Source organism: Prionailurus bengalensis, chromosome C1, assembly GCF_016509475.1.
Source record: "Prionailurus bengalensis isolate Pbe53 chromosome C1, Fcat_Pben_1.1_paternal_pri, whole genome shotgun sequence".
Taxonomy (NCBI): domain Eukaryota; kingdom Metazoa; phylum Chordata; class Mammalia; order Carnivora; family Felidae; genus Prionailurus; species Prionailurus bengalensis.
This window is the reverse complement of record NC_057345.1, coordinates 70,838,156-70,856,676: the sequence shown is the minus strand read 5'-3', so window position 1 is coordinate 70,856,676 and position 18,521 is coordinate 70,838,156. Positions and strand designations below refer to the sequence as shown.

Sequence of the window (18,521 nt, the reverse complement as noted above, 5' to 3'; positions counted from 1 at the left end):
GCATCCAAGAAACAAAAGAGAAGAAAAACACAACAAAAACAGAGGCACCAACAACAAAATGAGCCAACTAACAAAAAAACCAAATGAAACTAGATCAGGTTTCCCCTAGAGCTGAAACTTTGCAGTAGTCTATGGTAGGCTAAACTCAGGGAAAGGATTTGTGCTGGGCTTCTGGGAGAGGGGTCTGCTGCTCAGATTCTCAGGCCAACTTGTCCTAATGGAGATGTGCCTGGAGGGCACAAGGGGGCCTTTGTGTAATGGTTCTATTCTCCACTTGGAGGCACTGCTTAGCTCATTGGGGTGGATCAGTGTTGGTGGGCTAATAATCATAAATGGCTTCACCCCACTCTCTAGTCTCCAGGGAGGGAAGTTTGCACCCTCACAGATGCATGATCAGCCACCCTTCCTGTGTCCACTGCTTCCATCAGCTCCCTGCCTTACCCCTGTCTGTGTCTGAGCTGTCCACCTATCAAACAGTGCCTCTCTCCAGAGTTTTATCTCAGGCACAGCTGTGTTTCAAAACCCCACACTTCAGAGACCTTTACAGTTCAGACCCTCAGTGATCTTCTGGGGGAGGATCTCACTGCCCTGTGGCCGGCTTGTCCCAGGAAATGGTCATGCCACCGTGCAGTGGCAGTACTCAGAGTTTATGGTAAATCACAACACACAGCTGGCTCCAGGATTTGCTGGCCTCAACTGGCATCTTTCTTCCTATATCGGTGGCAGCTTGATGGTGCCCACCTTGTCTTTTACCCAGAGAGAGGTTGTATCACCTCTACCAAATGTACTCCAAACAGAGGAACCATTTCTCCCTATGGGACCTAGGGGATCCTCAGGCCAGTTGCCTGCTCCTGGGGCCCAGACAACACCAGAGTCTGATCTCTGAAACTTCAGACTCTATGCTCAGCTGTTTAATAAAAAAACTGGCGGTATTGAAACCCTCTCCTTCCCCCCACCTCCAGGGGTTTTGGGGAACCATTTTCTTGTGCAGTCCCCTGTGTGTGTTTTCACTCTTTCTCTCTAGCTGCTTTCAGGGGGAGTGTTTTCTTATGCAAACCCGAGTGCTGCTCTCTCCCTGCAGCCACCTCTGTCTTTCACCTCAGCTTTTCTCTACCCCAGTTCACCTGTCTGCACCAAGTACCTGCCTCTGCCTTCCTCTGTGTCTCAAATTATGTGGATTGTTCTGTTAATCCTCAGATCTACTTCCTAGGTGTTCAGAATGGTTTGATGTTGGTCTAGCTATGTTCAAGGGAAGAGACAAGTATAGGGTCCCCTTACTATTCCACCATTTTAACTCCTCAGATCTTGGGATTATTTTTAATATAAAGGTAAAGATAACAAGGACTTTAGAAAGCTTAAAGTTTTAGAATACCTAACTTTTGAGAAATAAGCTCGATATTTCACATATACTTTAATATAGAGTAATGGAAAATTTTAGGAGGTGTTGGGAAGCCATGCTGATAGCTACCCACAGTTGGTATCAGTAAAGTCTTTAGAGACAGATAGCATATGAATTCTATGTTGTGTTTTTTAATATAAAGATTAATTTTCAAATATATATTTATTTTATACCTTTCAACCACCTGCAGTCACTTCACATGTTCTCTGAGGCCACTTCTACTTTTCCTTATTGGTTTGTTGCTAGGTAAGTGATAAAGCTGGTTGCCTTTTTTAACAGCCACATGAGGTCATGTCTGTTTCCATGCCCACAGATCCTCTTGGGAGAGTATTTTCAGTAAAAGCCCGGAGGTGGTGACTCCTTTGCAGCTCCAATGTTGCCAGCGCCTGGTTGAGCTTTGTAAACAGTGCCTGCTAGTGGTTTACAAGTATGCAACTGACACAAGAGGATCACTGTCAGGCCCTGGTACTGATTGGAGTAACTCCAGGTACTTGTTTACATTTCTACACCCTGTGAGTTTTATATAAAGTAATGCCACAATGCAGTTTGCAATTGAAAGTCTCTTTTCATTTATATAGCTAGAGAAAAAGCTAAAGACCAAAAATTCATACCCGCTATTATCTACAAAAGACTTTTAATTTGCACAGTCTTTACCTTTGAAGGACCAAACAAGGACAACAGCCACAAACCTGAAGGTGACAGAAATAACCTACATGGAAATGAGATTATTTGGTTTATATACTTTTGCTTTCAAAAGCCAAGTAAAAGCATCCAAAAAATGGTAATTAACTTTTTGCTCCAATAAGGATATTTCAGATTTATCCATCAGCCTGATAAGTTGGGAAGATGCCTTTAGTTTAATTTTTGTTGTTCAGTATGCCTCCACTACTCCTTTCATCACCAAACAAATCTATGGGAGGTGAATTTTGTTAAGTTCCATTTAAAAACTGAATTTTAATAAATATTGTCCAGTTAAAATAGGTAGTTTTCCAAATCATAAAAAATAATGTTGTTTTTAAGCTGCAAAAATACACAGAGTAAAAAAGAAGTACATTTTAAGATTTTTCTGTACAATCATAGTTCCCATTAGAATTAAAGATGGATATGCGACTTCATTTTTAGTATATATACATTGAAGTACTACTCAAGATAGAAGAGAATAAACCAGGGGCGCCTGGGTGGCTCAGTCGGTTAAGCGGCCAACTTCGGCTCAGGTCATGATCTCGCGGTCCGTGAGTTCGAGCCCCGTGTCGGGCTCTGTGCTGACAGCTCAGAGCCTGGAGCCTATTTCAGATTCTGTGTCTCCCTCTCGCTGACCCTCCCCTGTTCATGCTCTGTCTCTCCCTGTCTCAAAAATAAATAAAACGTTAAAAAGAAAGAAAGAAAGAAAGAAAGAAAGAAAGAAAGAAAGAAGAATAAACCATGACTTTGAAAAACTAAATGATAGTCAAAAGATGATAGTATTCAACTAACAGTTGAATAGGCAATGAGGAAAATAGAACCACCATAGCTTGGATTTTCTTTTTGAAATACCTAGAAATTAATCTGTTTATTATAAAAATCACAGAGAATATAATAAAGCTAACTTTCTATAAACTGACTTACAACAGCAGAATGGCTTGGAATATATTTAACAAAAAGTATTGAAAGATGTATTTTTAATCTTTGCATTGGATTCTGACTGTTGCATTACCTTTAGAAGCTGCTTGATTAGAACAATGGTAAAGATAAAGCTAGCCATTAATATTTGAAATATGTAAATATCAAAACAATATTCTACAGTTTAATGGTTTGAAGCAAATTATTGAACTACAACTTATATTACTTTCATTGGTATTTTCATATGGTTTGAAAGAATGATGGTCATCATTGAAATATTACAATATATAAATGAAGAGGCTTCATTTTAAAGAGTGATACTCTGGAAGGATGATCAGAAAAATCTTAAGTTCCAGTCTAGGAAGCATGGTTTCAAAATCTTTAATGTCACACTTGCAATTACAGATTTTGTAACCCATTTTCTGTTGAGGGATCTTATAACTTTTGTAGACAGCCAAAAATAGAATGAGGTCATTCTGGAGGAAGAAGTTACACCTTGCAGCTGGTTCAGGCCTTTTTATTTTCTCCCCCTTTTGGTGGTCAGAAGAGATATTCTTGACTCTGGAACCTTGAGTTCTGGACTTCTGATAAATGCTCACTATAACCCAAGTATGGTGATTATAAGCATTTTGGGGGATGGATATTAGTACACACACCCTCTATTTCTGCCCAAGTTCAGAACCATTTGAGAGAGAAATGTAGGAATCAGACAGGTGATCATCAGAATGTGACTTTGTTACTGAGTAAAGCTACATTAAAGGGCATGGTATAGATTTGATCCAAGTGAGTTCTCTAAAATTGACTTTGAGAATTAAATGTACTGATTCAGTCATAAGCAGAGCTGGATCAACCCAAACCTTCCACACTACCCCATAAAGTCTAGTTCTGTTGGTGTTGGCTAAAGAACAAATAAGGATTCACCCTTTCTGCAGATAGACTAATCCAACAAGAGAAGGGGGCCAAGCCAAGCATACCTGGTTCCTTCTTTTAAACCTGAAAATCACGGACCCCTGGGTGGCTCAGTCAATTAGGCGTCCAACTCTTGATTTCAGCTCAGGTCATGATCTCACAATTTGTGAGATTAAGCCCCACATTGAGCTTTGTGCTGACAGTGCAGAGCCTGCTTGGGATTCTCTGTCTCTCTCTCTCTCAACCCCTCCCTCTCTCTCTCTCTCTCTCTCAAAATAAATAAATAAACTTTAAACCTGAAAATCAGATAACTCACTTCTGGGAAAAGGTCAGAAATTTGGTGGAAATTCTTCTACTTGGAAACCACAAGGAGGGAAGAGAAATGAACCTGTCCTCTTAATATCTAGCTATTAAAACCCAAGTCAGTGTCACATTAATTTAAAAACATGTGACAACTAGCCGTATCTTCTTTCCCTTGTCAATTAAGAACCTATAGCATTTTACTTTATATGTAGAAGTCACTTAACTTATACTTATTAATGCATAGATAAATTTCATTTATTAAGTTACCTAGTAAAGTATAAATTAATATTTATAATTTAATATATACCTAATATAAATAATGTATGGGGTATACCTAAATACTTTATGAGGAGATATAAGTTTAGTTCATTTATCTATAAAATTAAAAGAGAAGAAAATAGAGATAACATATTTCATATGTTTATTTTCATACTTTATTATAATTATTATAATTATTTATATTTATATTTATTATATAATATTTATTATATAATTATTATAATAAAGTATTATTCAATACTTTATTTCATACTTCATATATATCTATTGTATATATATATATATATACACACACACACATATACATATATATATATATATGTTTTCTCTCTCTCTCTCTCTATCTCCAGGATACTAGAATTAAAATGTGTTTCTATATTTCATATACTGAGCTTCCATATAAGCTCATCTCACAAGGTGTTTCATGGCTAAAAACATTTTTATTTCAAAACATTTTGAGTTCAAACTTCTGCCTTCAGTAATGAGCACTAGGTTTTTGGACAAATCTTCCTTTTAATATGAACTAGAAAAGCTAGACAAAATACCGATACCTTTGCTTGAAGACATTGGAGAGTTAATTGGGTACATAATGAGTGCTTGTTAGTATTGAGTAGTACTTTTTTTTTTTTAATGTTTATTTTTGAGAGAGAGAGAGAGAGTGAGGGAAGGGCAGAGAGGTGGGAGGACCGAGGATCTGAAACAGGCTCTGAGCTGAGAGCAGAGAGCCTGATGCAGGGCTCGAACTCACAAACTGTGAGATCATGACCTGAGCCAAAGTCAGACACTTAACCAGTTGAGCCATCCAGGTGCCCCAGTACTGAGTAGTACTTTTGATAGACTCATGGGCCTAAGGGAAAAAAGTAGCAGTTCAAGGTCTGCCAAAGATGGGGATACCCCTAGATTCCTAGGAGTAACAGTCATCCAGATGTTTTGCAAAGCAGAAGTTAACAGAATTACAAGGAAAAATAGATCTACAACCATAGATGGAGATCTATCTATCTATCTATATATATAAATTAAAGATATAGAACATCTTAACAATATAACAGACTTAACTGTCATATATATGACTTAACTGTCATATACAGAAGTGAATCTAATAATCTCAGAATATAAAATACCAAGCACACCAGGAATTTTTACAAAAATCAATCATATAGTGGAATAACAAAACATATTTCAACAAATTTCACAAGACTTAACTCATACAGAGTTTTTTTTCAGACCCCATGCCATTAAACTAGAAAATAATAGCAAAGATTATAATTGGAATATCCATACTTTTGAAAGATAAAAAAATTATGCTTCTAAGTAACTGATGAATCAAAGAAGATCAAAGATCTTAATGGTCATAAGAAAATATTTTGAATGGATTTATAACAAAAATACTATAATAAAAATTGCAGTATATAAAAAATCATTATTATAGGCATATTTATAGACAATTTATATAAATTGGCATTAGGCAAGAAGAAGGCACAAATTTAATGATATCAGTAACCATTTTGAAAAATGACAAAATGACATTAAGATAAACCCAAAGAATACAGAGAAAGGAGAGCAGAAATTAACAATAATGAAACAAACAATAAAGATTAACTTGGCCAAAATGTGTTTTTGAAAAGACTAGTAAAATTGATGAACAACTTGTGAGACTGATCAAGAATACAAGAGCCAGAAATAGTTAACATCAAGAACAAAAATGGAGACATTACTACAGATCCTACAAACATTGAAAATTTTGTAAGAAAACAGAAACAATTTCATGCCAATAAATTTGGTAATTGAGATTAGGTTAACAAATTCCTGGAAAAAGACATATGTATTACCAAAAGTGACACAACTTCGTGTTAGGAAGTCTTATATAGAAATTATTCAATAGTCTTGACTATTGAAGAAATTGAATCAGTAATTAAAAACCCTCTCAAAGGTCACTCTAGATTCATAGGTTTTCACTATCCAATTCTATTAAGCCCATCTAGAGAACAGACAAGGAGGGAACATTCTCCAACTTGTTTTATGAGGCCACCATACATTTGATACTAAAACCTAACCAGGACATTATGGCAAAGGATAGTAACAGCTCAATCTTATTCCAATGTAGATGCAAAAGTCTTAAATGAAATATTAGCAAAATGAACCCAGAAACTTTAAATCGGATAATGTATCATGACCAACTTCTGTTTATTGCTTCAATTTAAGGGTGCAATAACAGTAAAAAGTGGTCAATGTAATTTTTTTTTTAATTTTTTTTCAACGTTTTTTATTTATTTTTGGGACAGAGAGAAACAGAGCATGAACGGGGGAGGGGCAGAGAGAGAGGGAGACACAGCATCGGAAACAGGCTCCAGGCTCCGAGCCATCAGCCCAGAGCCTGACGCGGGGCTGGAACTCACGGACCGCGAGATCGTGACCTGGCTGAAGTCGGACGCTTAACCGACTGCGCCACCCAGGCGCCCCTAATGTAATTTTTATAGGATAAAAGATCATTTTAAAAGATACATATACATCACTTGATAGAATTCAGGGTACATGTTTTTTTAAAAATGCAAACTAGAAACAAAAGGGAAATTCTTTAATTTAATGAAGAATAACTACAAAAAACCTACAACCAACATGCCTAATGATGAAATGTTGAAGGATTTCCTTATGAGATTAGGAACAAGACAAGATTGCCTGTTATTACCACTTCTATTTATTACTGTACTAGAGGTCCTAGCTGGTTCAATGAGGCAAGCAAAAGAAATAAAAGGCACTAAAGTAAAACTCAATGCTAGTGGATATGATTATTTCATAGAAATCTAAATAAATCTACAGATAAATTATTAAGTAAATTTAATAGTTTTAATGAAATCAAGGTCAAGAAAATCAATTGTATTTTTTCTATATAAACAGCTCAAATATGAAATTTTAGATACAATATTATTTTCAGTAGCATCAAAGAATAGTTAATACTTAGGAATAAATGTAACAAAAATGTGTAAGACTTTTAGGTAGGAAAATGTAAACTCTGGAAAGATATACCTTGTTCATCATTGGAATCAATATCATCAAATGTCACATCTCACATAGATCTGAACATCTCTAAATTCAGTGTAATCATAGTATAAATTCCAACAAATTTTTTTTTTTGGGGGGGGCACAGTATTTGACCAAAGCTTATTCTAACATTTATATAGAAAAGCAAAGGGCCAAGAATAGTTAGGACACTCTTGAAATAGAAAAATAAAATGGTAGGGTTTATTAACTGTAGTGTACTAAGACTTTTAATAAGTTAAAGTAATTTAATTTAATAGTGTAATATTGCCAAATAGATAAATAGACCGACGGAAGCATTCAGAAAGTCATAAGTAGACCCAGGCATATATAGAGACTTGATTTATGAGAAAGGGAGGTACATTTGATTTATGACAAATGGGCAAAAAGAAATTTGTTTTAAAAAATAGTGTGGAGGCAATTAGGTTTCTAAATAGTAATAAAAAAAGGAAACTTGAACTTACTGATACCATGTACAAAAATCATTTCCAGTGAATTGACTATACAGATGTGAAAGGCAAAACCAAAGATTACGCAGATAATATAGTAAAATATTTTCATGACTTTGAGGTATGCAAAGATTATAAAAAATAGGACCAAAAGTGCACATCATAAATGAAAAAATGGATTTTGCTACATTAAAATTAAGAATATGTGTTCATTAGAATATATCCTAAGAGGGTTAAAAAACAAGCCACTGAATGGAAGAAGGTATTTGCAGCCTGCATAACCTGTGTAAAATTTTTAGAAAAATCTTACAAACTTCTAATAAAAATCAGAACAGTCTATAAAAAAAATGGGGAAGATACTGGAAAGGAGGGAGGGTGCTATAGTATAGGGTTCTGGAATGTTAGGAATATTCAGTTATTTAACCTGGGTATCAATTTTACAAGTAATCACTTTATAATATTCATTAAGCTAGACATTTATGTTTTATACATTTTCAGATGTGTACTATATAATTGAGTTAAAGACATGGTACCATTATGGTACCCTAGGCCAAGATAGCTTGAAACATCTATCTCAGAACAGGGGTAGCCTTGCCTAGTGAGGCTTATTTCATAACACATAAATAATATTTCACCTTTGTGCACTATTTCTTTGGCTCTATACTCTATTAAACAGGCATGGCAGAATCTATTGGACTCTTCAGAAGAGAAAACTGAAAACTGAGGCTCTTGGAGGTTAAATAGCTTATCTAAATCCACATTGCTAGCAATGGCAGAAGTGGGACTAGAGCTTCCCCCACCCCGTACCCCAAATCAAAATTAAAACAATGGGACAATCCACACTCATTAGGATGGCTGTTATCCCCAAAATGCAAAATAATAAGTGTTGGTGAGGATATTTAGAAGTTGGAACCCTCATGCATTGCTATCTCAGAATGTGAAATGATGTGGCTGCTATGGAAAACAATTTGGTAATTGACCAAAAAGTTAAATATAGAATTGCTGTATGACCCAGCAATTTCACTCCTCAGTATAAACCCAAAAGAATTGAAAACAAGTACGCAAACAGATGCTTGTACAGCAATATTTATAGCAACATTATTCACAATAGCCAAAAGGTGGAAACAACTTAGGTGTCCACCAACAGATGAATGGATAACACCATGTGATATATACATACAATGGAATATTATTCAAATAGTCTATATAAAAGAGTAAAATTGTGACTCATGCTACAACATGGACAAACCTTGAAAGCATGCTAATTAAATAAGCCAGACACAAAAGGACAAGTATAGTATGATTTCACTTATATAAGGTATCTAGAAAATATCTAGACAAATTCATAGAGACAGTAGAATAGAGGTTACCACGGAATGGGAGGAGGAGGAAATGGGGATTTCGTGTTTAAGGGCAAGGAGTTTCTGTTTGGGATGAAAACATTTGGAACTATATCGCGGTGATGGTTACACAACCATTGTGAATGTATTTAATGCACTGATTTGTACACTTAAAAATGATAAAACTAGTAAGTTCCATGTCATATATCTTTTACCACAATAGAAAAAAATTAAACACAGGAAAAATATTATGATGAGCTTCATTTACCTTTGTTCCCCAAACTAGAAGCTGAGTTTATTTTGGGGTCTGAGGGGCCCTGATCTTACTCTAGGACAATCTTGGAAGGTGGGTGTAGCTTAAGTTTTCAAGGCTAATTCCCTACCAGTCTTGTAATGCTCACATTCCAGAGATCCTCCGTGGTCAGCAATAAGTTGGCATTGACAGGCCAACCAATTCTATGTCAAGTAGAAATTAGACAAATACATGTTTTATGTCTATGTGATGGATATGTGAGGTTGTGCACACCTAGCCTCAGAGATGAGAAGTGAGGGTATGAGTGTGAGGTATTTTTCCTTGGTATCTACAAATTAGCTATTCTTGTACATCAAGAGTAAGCTAGAGTAAAGGTAGAACTAAACTTTTCACATTTTTTTGGTGCTTTAACACAAAATCTTTAGATAGATATATATAGGCTATAAATGTACTTCCCAGAGATCTTCTTCTTGCTAAAAATGATCAAATTGTATTATTTAATATCATTGCAAAGAACATTTCAAAAATAATCTTTGATGTTCAGCTAGTGTGGAATCTCACAAGAGATATTAATGGAGATTTTAAGGCATATAATCCATTGTGTTTCCCTGTTATGCTTTAAAATATCCCACAGCACTTGCTTTAGGGAAACAAAGTGTTTCTTTCAATGTAATTTCATATGCTTTTTTTAGTTCATACTGAACTTTTTTCCTCAGAAAAAGTTTCATTTTAGCTTTTTCTGCCTCTATTAAAAAGTTTAGGTTTGTGGATGTATAATTTTTTCTACTTTCTAGGTTATTTTACACTTCATAGTTTTGAAAAACTGAGTATAATCATTGTATCCATTGGTTTAAAAATTGAGATTCACACAGAGAAATGGCCATATAATACAGGAGCTAGGAGCACTGATTGTGGAGTTGGTGCACATGGATTTGAATCTGAGCTCTGCCATTAACTGGCTGTGTAACTGTGTGCAAGACATTTGACCCCCATATGCTTTAGTGTATTCATGTGTAAAATGAAGCATACAATAATATCTACTGTATAGAATTGTTCTGAGAAGTAAATGAGTTAATATTTGCAAAGCAATTGGAATAGTGGTGAGCACACAGAAAACACTAAATGTTACATAGGTTAAATAAAATAGTATAGCTACCCCTGGACTTCGTGTTCTTATTTTATTTTATTTTTTTCATCTGCGGAATGGAGATCTTTAACTCAAACAGATATGTGGATGTTATTGTAATGTCAGTAGTAACTATTGCTCAGAAATTCTTCAAAAGGAAGTTGGTAGAAATTATTGTTTACTCTGAAAATTATCAATATAATCAGGATGCATTTTCAGTAGAAGAATAACTCTCAACCAATACAAAGTAGTGGGTTTTGGTCAAACACCTTATTTTCTTTTGCACCTCTGCCTTAGATAGGAAGGGAGTCTTTTCATGACAGAAGACATCAGATTAATCATCATGATTCCACTAGCTCTTGACATAATAATTAATCCATATAAATTACCCAAGTGATATTAAGAAAATAATTTATATAATCTGTGATGTGAGAAATCAATTGTTTCATTATTCATCACCCATTGTGCAATTTTGATTTAATTTGGTTTGTTGTATTATTTTACTGCTCTATTAACTTAATGATTTGAGCAATTATTTATAGTTTGTGGTACTAGGTAATAGATTTAGAGGATATTATTAGATAATTCATGATAAAGTGATGTTTATGAATATTATAGAGAATTCTTCCATTTTAATTTGAATGCTGTATGCAACTTGATCATAATGAATTCATATTCTTCTATAAAATTCATATAATACAACTATAAGTGTAATTTTCTGTTGACACAGAGGTATAGTAATTATCAACATTATTTAATGTAGAATAGGTAGCTAATTGTACTCTTGGCTGTCAGTTTCTTTGTGTATCTCTGGAAGTGTGATACTGTTGCTGTTCTAAAGTCAAGTGAAAAAATAAATGAGTTGATGCTCTACCATTGTTTATTTTTTCAAAAATTTCAAACCTCCTTCTATTGCTGACTATAGTTTTGGAAATTCCTCATAGATGTCTTTGTCCTGACTTTATACCATGTCCTTCTCATCATTACCAAGACTTATACTTTTAATAGCTATGTTTATGTGCATTTGCTCATGTGGATTTCCTTGTGGATTTCCATTTTTCTCTAGATATATAGATTGGAGTGGCCTAATGCTAATCAAAGTTTTTCCAGAGAGAAACAAATTATACAGGTGCACATTCTTGTTTACAATTCCTTATTCTCAAATCTCTGAAAACTAAAAAGGAAGAGTAACCTTTTTATTGGCAAATCTGACCTGACCTGAATTGACATGAAGTTATTTATTGTTTTCATCCTGTTTATTGTAAGTATGCATACATTTAAATACAGAAATATTAATGATTTGATTTCAGGATGCTGCCCCAAGCCCCCATGGAGATATTATATCATATATAGTATATACACTATATTGTTCTAAAAACTGGATAATTCACGTATTTTCAAATACGTTTGGCTGCAAGGATTGCATGTAACCTGTAATCATGATTGTTTTTCGTGTTCTGTTACCATAAGAACTATGTGGTCCAGGAATATAAATTTTATAGTTATGAATTTTAATCTTTAATTTTTCTCTTAGATTGCCTTAGTCCTAATATATTGATGAAATGTTTTTAAATTATAACTAGTGGTTCCAACATCCTTGAAACAAACAATTATTACTAATGTGGCTAGCCAAATTCTCATATCACATACTTTTAAGAAATATTTGACTAGTTTCACACATTATTTATAGAGATTAACAATGAATTCCAAATTAACATGAGCCATGCAAATAGTTTCCTAGCATGTGAGTATAATGGCCCTATATGGGATGTCTTAGGACACTGAGATCGTCATATATTGCATCTATAGGCAGCTCTTTAGGTAAGGCTTTTATGAGCACCTTCCCACCTCCCCACCTCAGTCTGGGAGAGGGCATTTTTTATGTTGAATGCATTGTTGTTATAGTATTGTTTTTCATGTAGGATATATAAAGTATTAACCAAGAACACTTTAGTGAGACATGTTCATATTAACTTGTTTGTGAAAGTATAACTTTTTAACTGTCATTTATAGGTATTTATTACCAGGAAGTACACAATTCTTCATGAGAACACCAACCTACACCTTGAAATACAGTTCACCTGGAATGACTCGCTCCAATGTTTTGTTTACGTCCCGATATGGCCATTTGTGAAACAGAAAGGAAGATCACCATGGATTATGCATAATAGCAATTCATTTTTTCCCTCCAATTTAAACATGCAAAGAAAGTGACCATTAAGTGCTGTTTTATGTATATATGACATATATGTGTGAAAATATATACACATGTGCACTCAAATAATACATATATATTTATTATAATATATGAAAGAAGAATTAGCAGAAAACTGGATATAAGACTTAACCTTTCTGGAAATGTAATAAACCATGCTAAAATTGTTTACACAAATATGTGAATGTCTAGAATTTGCTAGGTTTATAATTAATACGTTCCTACTAGAAATGTTATTTTTGCTGCAGAATATATAAAACAGAATTGATCTTGAAGATCCCATTTCAGTGTTAAATTATTTTCTAGACAACACATCTTTTGACTTGAAAAAGCATTAATAGTATAATACCTTATTAATTCTCTTATATATAGTAGCCATTTAAAATGAAAAACAAAGCTAGAAGCCTGGTGTTGCTTGATGATAGGATTAAATATAAGACGGGTTTATCATTACTACAGCACACTGCAAACTACTATAAAAATCCCAACCTGAAATTCCCAACATTTTTACTTCTCCATATGAAAATTTAGCTACTTGTGATGATGTACATTTTCAGTAAGGATCTAGTAAGATCATATAATGATCTAAAATGGAAGACAATCCAGTGGGTTAAAGTAAACAAAACATAAACTAGCTTTCATTTTTTATGTTTCATTGGGAGTCACATAAAGGAACAGAAAATGATGGTAATAACAAAATCTTTCCATCTGATTTTTGTATCTCATATCACTCACTTTTATTTGGAAAGTATATCTCCAATGGGTACATATGGTTAAATACAATTTCTTCTGTTCTTCAGAAGTAGAAGAGTTGACATTTCAAACTCATTTTGGAGTTATAGGGTAATATGTCACACTTACAAGTCTCTCAATGTTGAGACCAACTAACATTGCAAAGTCTAATAAAGAGTTTCACATTGTACCATAGAAAATAATCTAAATTATTGCAAATGGAAGATTTGGATTACTAAATATTATTAGTCATGGATGTACCCTTAAGAATTTTCAAAAATCAAAATAGAGTATGAAGTTTTCTTCATGTGTAAAGTTATTCCGCATGAATTTCTTAGCAGTTTACTTCCTTTTCTTGCTTACAGTTTCAAAAACGATGGGTGAGCATTCAGTTTTCCATAAAAGTATCAACACAGCAGTATCATTGACATGGAAGTCCTTAGAAATTGTGATATTCATCTTTTAGAAGTTTGTTTAAACTTCTCCCAACGGTCTTATTTTCTCACAGATGCTAATTATTGGCAAAACGTAGGAAAGTTTTACCTTTTACTATCCTAGAAACTGTTTTCAGTAAATCAAGAAATGGCCCCAAAGCAGGAGAACTTAAGAGAGGCAAACTGTCTGGTTTTAATTTACAAATTGGATAATTAGCAACCTGAAGTTGTAAGTTAGATACATTTTGCTTTTAGAGCCATATTCTGAGGCTGTGATAGGCTAAAATAGGTTTTTCCTTAAATTATTGCTACTTGATTCTTTATGACTACCTAACATCCATATTCCAATAGATACTTTTCCTTGCTAGATGCATCCCAAAGAAGAATTTGTTATTATCTTTGTGGAAAAAGAGGATGAGGATGTCAGGATAAAAGAAGTTACATTTTAACTCTGAGTATTTGTGACTCCACTTTGTGAATTACTAAATTCATTGCAGATTTCTTAGAATTAATAATGTAAAAATTGGGATATTACAAAATCATTTTAAGAGTGATCAGCAAGTGGGTCTTTTCATGAAGTATTTTTTTTAATCATCTTTCTTTTAAATTCATGATTTCTCCATGAATGAGACATAATTTCAAGTGTCTGGTATATGATATCAACCCAGTTTGTTGGTCACTCACTTGCATTAATTTAAATCAAAATGGTTATTTCTTATGCTAGAGTGGGTGCTTTGGAACTTCCGTCCTTAGTGATAGAGGACTAAAATTTTTATTTAAAACAAAAAAGAAGAATGTTTAACATGGGGATGAACCCTCTCCCCCTAGAAAACACATACATACACACACACACACACACACACACACACACACACACACACAATTTAAAAACCAAAAGTAAGTTAAAATGTGTGAAACTACCCAATGAACAAATTTCACTTCTCTAGCTACTTAGAGCTGGCTTTTTTTGAGCACCAGAATTTTATTGCTCACATTTGCATATTTATACTGATCTAGTTTGATGTGATAAAGTTATGAATAAAAGCCATGTGCTCATTATTTATATATGCTACCTGGTATGCTGTGGACTATGGTTGCTATAGTGCTTATTCCCTAATGAGAAACTAAGAAGAGAAGATACACTAGTAAACCATGAAAGTCTCTAGCGGCCACGGAAATGTTTTAGAGGTATAAAATATTCCTTAGTTTTTATTATAAATTTTTTATTCATAGGGTTAAAACATATTAATATAAGTGATAGTACGGGTCTGATTCTCTCTCTCTCTCTTTTCCAGGAGAGAAAATAACTTTATTTGAAAAACTCCAGAAGTTATTGAATATTCACAGGAGTTTTTAATAGGGAATTTGGGTTACTTAAGTTGAAAGTGTATTTTCATTCTGTTAGAGAAAACGTATCTCTACTCATTCTGTTAATCTAAGATCAGAATGCTTTCCAGAACTGTATATGATTGCAATGATTTCCAGAATTATATAAAAAGCAATCTTTATTTTAAATCATCATCTATGAATATGGTATGAGATTACAGATTTGTTTTCACTTTAATTATCAAGCATTGTAATTAATTAGCATTTTCTTTATGTAATCCAACTATTGTGATTCATATTTTTATTTATTTTTATTAGCAACAAATTTTATTTTACTAGCATTTCATTTACCTTGTGTGTATGAAAATGAAGCTATAACAGGATCAAATATGGAAATAACCTCTGCCAGATGCAAAGACTTATACATATTTTTTCCATATGTCTAAATTAGGTCTAACTACACAAAAATTGCCTACTAATTTCTCCTCCCTAAAACTAAAATGAGCCAAACTCAGACAGAAACAAACAAAAAAACACTCAATTTTCTTTTCATGTAGTATTTACAAACAACTAGATGATAGTGGCTTGTAGACATCAAGGATTTCATTCTAATTCTCTTTTTTTAATTTGGAAAGCATATGATTATAGAATTTCAAGTTGGAAGTTATCTAACTTGAAATTTCACATTGTAATATAAATTAATCCAAGAGCTTTTGTCTTTAGCATGTCAAAGCCATTATGTAAAATTCTTTTAAATCTAAACATACACATTATTTGACCTTTTCAGTGTAACAAAAATTGATAGTTGCATAAACTATTATTTCTAGGTTTCTGTAAAGCACTGATTCATTTTTAAAAGGGTATTCTTTAAAAATAATAGCAAATACCTCGAGAAGAGTGACAGAAAATACCTTCCTTTTCTTTTCTGTAATGCTAATTTACATTTCAAATCTTAGCTTACCTAGTTTTAAGGGCTAAGCAATAAAAAGTGTAACTTCAAATAGTTGTGTTGCTGTGACTTAATTTTTGAAAATTGGCTTTGCTCTTTAAATTGAGAAATTTATGTTTGCAAGTTCTGAATTAGTTATCTAAATATTTTGGGTTAATAGTACTTACAAATAAATTAAAAAATTAAAAATATATTCATGATGAAAATTTTATTTCTTACACTGCTTTTTATTTCTTCCTTTTTTCTTTGCTTCTCCTCATCTTCTTCACTTTAAGCTCCTTTTGAAGTTTTGACCTTTGCGTGGAGAAGGTCAAGAAAAGATATCTGCTGCCTTTTAAATATTGGTTTTCCTTGTATTTTATGGTGGTGTATTTTTGCCTCGGCAACAGTAAAACTTAGATAAAATGTGTTTAGATCAAGTTCTATTCATCTGCTATTTTTAAGAACCAAGTTTCTATGCCTAGAAAGCATGGATTGTCTAGACCATTTGAAGCAAGATGTATGGATACAAAGAATAACCTTGCAACCAAAAAGTAGTATATTAAAACTCATTGCACTCTTTGAGATTGTTGCCCTTTTTTGGTGATTTTTCGCCATGTCATAAATGGGTGTATGGTATATTGAAGGAAAATGATTCGGGTAACACATTTTGTATTAACTGGGCTGTATTATCTAAGAAGGGCTACATAAAACTTTTATTTTATCCATCCCTACTAACTTGAAAACTGTTGGTAAAATCATTATTCAACAGGCTAATATTTTTTAAATAAGTAAGAAGGCTTACTTTGCGAAAGTAATCAGATAATGCTCTTATTTCTCTTTCAAAGGCTAACAATGGCAGTTCTTGGTCCTGAACTGGTTGGTTCATCCAATTAATGCTGTACACGCTACAATATCGAATATTAATAGATTTGCTGAAGATTCTGGGTTTCAAGAATAGCTTGAAAGCAATACATTTTGCTACCATGAATCATGACTCAAATTATCCCCCATGTGCTTTACTACCTGTGTATGAATGCAAATGTTGTTACAGAAAATATGCTTGAAATGTCAACACAATGTGCAATTACTATTGCATTGTCATGCTTTAGCATGTGATATCTGTATGGTGAAGTTATTTCAATTACTATAATAAAAAATGTTTAACATAAGAAAGCTACAACATGTCATCAAATGGTTATTTCTGTTTTACACATACACACCGTGTTTTTAGTAGTGGAGGAGACTGGTCAATTAAGCTTTCGGGTGATGAAATATATTTTCACAGTAATTTTCTTCTGCTGTGTAGACAGCAATAGCACTATGGGGATAACGTTACCTTCTATTAAAGTCAGGTCGAGTAAACAAAATTGGTGTCAGTTCTTTTCCTAGTTAGCTGAAAGGCAAACCTTTCTAAAATTTAGAAATGATATTTTCATATGTCTCTAGTGTCATTCCTTATAACAAAGTATTACTAATCTGAATAGAATTATACTAGCATCTTAGTTATGAAGTTTATTTTTCTTAAGACTTTATCATTTTGTCATCGTTAAAACATCATACTAAGCCTCAGTAAGAAGCATATCCTAGTCTCATGGCCATTCATACCATTGTTCTTTAAGGTGATTATACAGAAAGAAGTTTAGAATATTTTTCCTTTAAAGAAAGGAAGCACTTCGGTTAAAAATCCTGTCACGTGATAGGAACTTGAATGCATGAATGCCTTCGTTTTTGGAATTGACAATAACATGGTATAAATATTGGCTTAAAAATGGTTTTAAAAATTTTAAATTATTTTCATAATGTTAAAGTATTCCATGAATGCCTTAAAAGTTAATTTTTTGACTTTTTTTTCAGTGACAGGTAAAGATGAGGCTAGTGTGGGTAGTTTGGTATCTCCTTATTTTATCAAGTAATTTGTAAGATATATATATAAATTCAATTAAATGACTAGACATCTTTTTAAATTATAAAATCCTGAAATAATTTCAAGTGTAGAAAACTTCATACAGTGCCGTAAAACTAAAATAGCACAGCTATTTTGCAGAGAGGAAGATAATAGATCTTTAAATTAATTTGGAGAGCGTTATCCCTTCATGATTATTCATGTATGTATAGAATATGGTGACAACAATGCCTATCACCATGATCCTGTAGGTTTGTAAAACATTGGGTGTAAAATTTGAGTTGTGT

The 18,521-nt window shown here is 33.3% G+C and overlaps 1 protein-coding gene across 5 annotated transcripts in view; it reads left to right on the top strand.

The window, feature by feature from the left end:
* The window catches only part of TTLL7 (tubulin tyrosine ligase like 7), a 144,814-nt gene extending 127,306 nt beyond the window's left edge, over positions 1-17,508 (top strand). For 3 of the 5 annotated variants that reach the window (XM_043575426.1, XM_043575423.1, XM_043575425.1), the window contains 2 exons: positions 1,713-1,886; positions 12,707-17,508. In XM_043575426.1, coding sequence (XP_043431361.1) covers positions 1,713-1,886; positions 12,707-12,827 — 295 coding nt within the window. In that variant the 3' untranslated portion in view covers positions 12,828-17,508. Of the gene's footprint in view, positions 1-1,712; positions 1,887-1,977; positions 2,181-11,759; positions 11,919-12,706 lie in introns of those variants that run through there. The other 2 variants (XR_006296630.1, XM_043575424.1) reach the window with 2 other exon arrangements.
* The last annotated feature ends 1,013 nt before the right edge of the window (positions 17,509-18,521 follow it).